This window comes from Tigriopus californicus, chromosome 8 (assembly GCF_007210705.1).
Source record: "Tigriopus californicus strain San Diego chromosome 8, Tcal_SD_v2.1, whole genome shotgun sequence".
NCBI classification, from domain to species: Eukaryota; Metazoa; Arthropoda; class Copepoda; order Harpacticoida; family Harpacticidae; genus Tigriopus; species Tigriopus californicus.
The window spans coordinates 13,911,033-13,914,963 of record NC_081447.1 but is presented as its reverse complement, the minus strand read 5'-3'; the positions used below and the strand labels follow the sequence as shown (position 1 = coordinate 13,914,963).

Sequence of the window (3,931 nt, the reverse complement as noted above, 5' to 3'; positions counted from 1 at the left end):
GAAGGAGTATGAATTCATGATCCAAGAGAATTAAAATAAATGGTTTGCAAATTTAATGTCATCATTGTGCAATAATAAATTAGGCTTGCTGGGGTACTGTATTTGTAGAGCATATGCTTTACAATTTGCAAATCTTGCTTCAATCCCTGGCTAGCCAAGTCCAAGCTTCTTTATGATATTTGAATTACAACATGAGTTGCAGCTTGAACAACTTAAATGGGCAAACATGCAGTCATTCCCAAGAGTGCGGTAATAATCAATGTTGGTTGCTACAACAAGGCAGGAATATCCCCTCAATTGTGACACCCATCATCAGATGGCAGCCCAAGCAAGAGAGTTGCCATCTGACTATGTAACAAACAGACAAAGAAGCAGACAATTGTATATAGATAACTGAAGGTATAGTCCATAGAAAAATGTAAAACACATCTCAATGCCAATCAATGCAATCATTCTTAGGAAGAGAGAGTCAAAATAAAGGACTCCTGGCTAGAAATGGAAACATTGCAAAACAAAAGTAGCATAAACTTTTTCATCCTTCAGTTTTTGAGGGAAAAATTCTGTGTAAAAATCTTTTTGAATCAAAGTAATAAAATAAGAAACGTAGATCTCCTCAATTAAAGGTAGGTCATTTTTACATCATTTTACCTATAAAGTGAATTATTTCAAAGTTATGTTGTCAAAAGCTTATGTAGCCTGACAAGAGCAGCCAAAAATTCGATTTTTTTTTTTTAGAGTTTACAACATAACTTTGACCATGTCTCCTGAGTTGCTGAAGCAAAGTTTTGAGCTCAAACCTGGCCAAGTTCATCTAATCAACCAGATTTTGTGGTCACATGTAGTGCTCATTTGGAATAAGATGAATGGTTTACGAGCTAAGAAGGCTTTGCTTCTGTTTGCAATCCACATCTCTAGAAGTCCGTGCATAGGTTCAAATGTTTTTTGTAATAGTTAACCTTCTTTTAAAACACTCATATTTCCTTATGGTTTAGGTTAGAAAAACAGATCAAACCACTGTATGATGCAGTTTATAACAATCCTAGAGACAAAGTGTTGGAATTCTGTTTGACTCAATAACAGAGTACATTTATGGGTTCACATAAAGTTTATTTTTGCAAACACAAGCACATTTTTGATGAATGAATCAACTTTCAAGGCTAAAAGGCAAAAAGTTGATTATTTTGTGCCTTTTTCAAAAATAGAGACACTTCGACCTTTCTGTATCATGTTAGTTAGCATCTTTACAAATACTGCATACATAAATATGAAACTGCTTTTAGTTGAATGAGTAATGTTTTACAATAAAACCATCATTTCATTTTCCATTGATAGTGTAGATTTTTATATGAAAGCAAAGTTAGCGACCCTTTGAAAATGACAAATTTTCTAAGTTTTCAAGCATCTATTGAAAGTAGAAGACCAATGGGAAAATATTGGTTACTAATTAAATGTGTTTTACATGACAGCATAGTAGTTTTGAGAATTTGGATGAAGTATTTGAAACTGAAACTTCAAATCATAAATGATATAGAAAAAATTGAGGAGGAGATTGGTGGGGAAGTGATGGTGGATAAGTGTTGACTGTTTCATAACTGAAGTTAAATGGAACAAAGTGGCCTTACAAAATCTTTTTTCACATTTTTGTGCTAAAGTCAAAACTATGTTGATGAAAATACATACCTTTTTTGATTAGGCATCATTAGAAATTGTTACAACTTCTGAACTAAATGGAGTAAACTAGAGCCACTATAATAGCACTACTATAGTAGCTCTAGTTTACTCCATTTAGTTCAGAGTATAGTGGCTCTGGAGTAAACTACAATCATATGCTCAGAATGGGCAACATTGTATTTGATATGTGAAATTGATTGAGGTATTCATATTCTTAAACTATGTGATGATTGCCTAATTAATTCTATGAATTTATTTCTCTCTCTGTATTGTCCTTCCTTCTTGTCAATGTTGGCCATACTCTTCTTGTCCATCTATAAGTGCTAGAGTGGCTTAATCTATGAAACAATAGGTTTCGCTGTAAATCAAATCAATTACAACTACAAGCCTGATTTGTTCATTTAAGATTGTTCCAATTGAATGTATAATAGTTTCGGGAAAGAACCAAATGGAACATCAGAACTAGTTCTGTGATCTTGAAAACCACTTTTAAGCTAAAGTTGCGTTCTTCGACGAGTTTGAAAAATTGGCCACTAGATGTCAGCTTAGTTGATTGTTTAGATTTGAAGACCATTTTCTTGGGTCTGTGCTGACCGTGTTTTGCTCCAAGCCCTTCCATATCTCGATATTCATGTCGCATATTTCCAAGGTACGAGTAACAGAACAATTTTCTCCCTTCGTAATCACTTGCTTCCTCGTCCATCCCGCCGCCGACGCCTCCCAACCACTTCCCCAAGAAGGTTCCCCCTTAATTTCGATACACTCGCCATGGAGTTTCCTTTAGGTTGGTTAGCTTTTCATTGTTACATACATGTGTCTACTACATCAAGTCTTAAAAGTGTTGGATGGTCTCATGATATTCAGGTCGATTGAAATGACATGAAGTAAAAAAAAAAAAGGTTTTTAATCTACCAGTTTCGAGAATTCTGGTTCCACCAGATAATGAATATGAAATTCTAGAATGTCATATCAAAGCTAAATTTGCTGTCTGGAAAAATCTTGATGTGATTGCTCCAGATGCTTTCCTTCTACGTAATCGGTAAAACTCTTGGCTCATTCTCAGTCCGTTTTTGTTTTTAGTTACTGATCGCGAATCGCGGCGAGATCGCGTGCCGCATCTTGCGCACATCTCGCCGTTTGGGTTTGCGCTCAGTGGCCGTGGTCTCGGAGGCTGACAAGCATGCCCTTCACGCCCAATTGGCCGACGAGGTTCACTGCATTGGTAACGACTTATTTGACCTCTGTCCCCGATCAACTAACTCTTTAAAGGATTTTTAATATTGAACATCAGGACCCCCGGCCTCACAAGAATCCTATCTAAGGCAAGATAAGATCATCCAAGTGGCCAAAGAAACGGGTGCCCAAGCGATCCATCCAGGATATGGATTCCTGTCTGAGAATGTCGAGTTCGCGGATTTGTGCCAAAAGTCCGGAATCATCTTTGTGGGACCTCCAGCCTCGGCCATCCGCGATATGGGCATCAAATCCACCTCCAAGATCATCATGGAGGAGGCGAAAGTGCCCATCATCGGGTAAGGCATACGAGATTCTTCTGGCAAGACAAAGTCAATTAAATCCACCCATCAAATTTTCTCTCTCCTCTATCGTGAACAGAGGTTACCATGGCGAAGATCAATCGCCTGACAAGCTCCGATCTGAGGCTCAAAAGATCGGGTTTCCCGTCATGATCAAGGCCGTTCGTGGCGGTGGCGGCAAGGGTATGCGAATTGCCATGACGGAGGCCGATTTCGAGCCCCAATTGGAATCTGCCAAACGCGAGGCCATGAAATCCTTCGGTGACGAGGTGATGCTCTTGGAGAAGTACGTGGAGACCCCGAGGCATATTGAAGTTCAGGTGAGTAAATCAGGGGGTGGATAGGAGAAGGGATAGGAGATGGCACGCCGACCTGAACCGCATTGGATGTTCGTAGGTATTCGGAGATCAACATGGAAATTACGTGTACTTGTTTGAGCGTGATTGCTCCGTTCAAAGGCGACATCAAAAGATTATCGAAGAGGCTCCTGGACCGGGGATCACTTGGGAAGTCCGAAAGAAATTGGGCGAGGCGGCTGTGCGGGCAGCCAAGGCCGTGAACTATGTTGGAGCCGGAACTGTGGAGTTTATCATGGATAAGGATTTCAACTTCTTTTTCATGGAGATGAACACCCGGTTGCAGGTATGGACTTGGACCCGGGTATCTGAAAAAAAAGAACACCGGCATTTGACTTTCATTTGATTTCTCTTTTCGTCGCAGGTTGA

The 3,931-nt window shown here is 39.4% G+C and overlaps 1 protein-coding gene across 1 annotated transcript in view; it reads left to right on the top strand.

The window, feature by feature from the left end:
* Positions 1–2,175: 2,175 nt before the first annotated feature.
* Positions 2,176–3,931, top strand: part of LOC131884604 (methylcrotonoyl-CoA carboxylase subunit alpha, mitochondrial-like) — a gene marked incomplete in the record, with an annotated part of 3,022 nt that continues 1,266 nt past the window's right edge. The window contains 5 exon segments of the mRNA XM_059232438.1: positions 2,176–2,320; positions 2,752–2,893; positions 2,963–3,203; positions 3,286–3,526; positions 3,603–3,848. Of these exon segments, the coding sequence (XP_059088421.1) occupies positions 2,303–2,320; positions 2,752–2,893; positions 2,963–3,203; positions 3,286–3,526; positions 3,603–3,848 (888 nt within the window).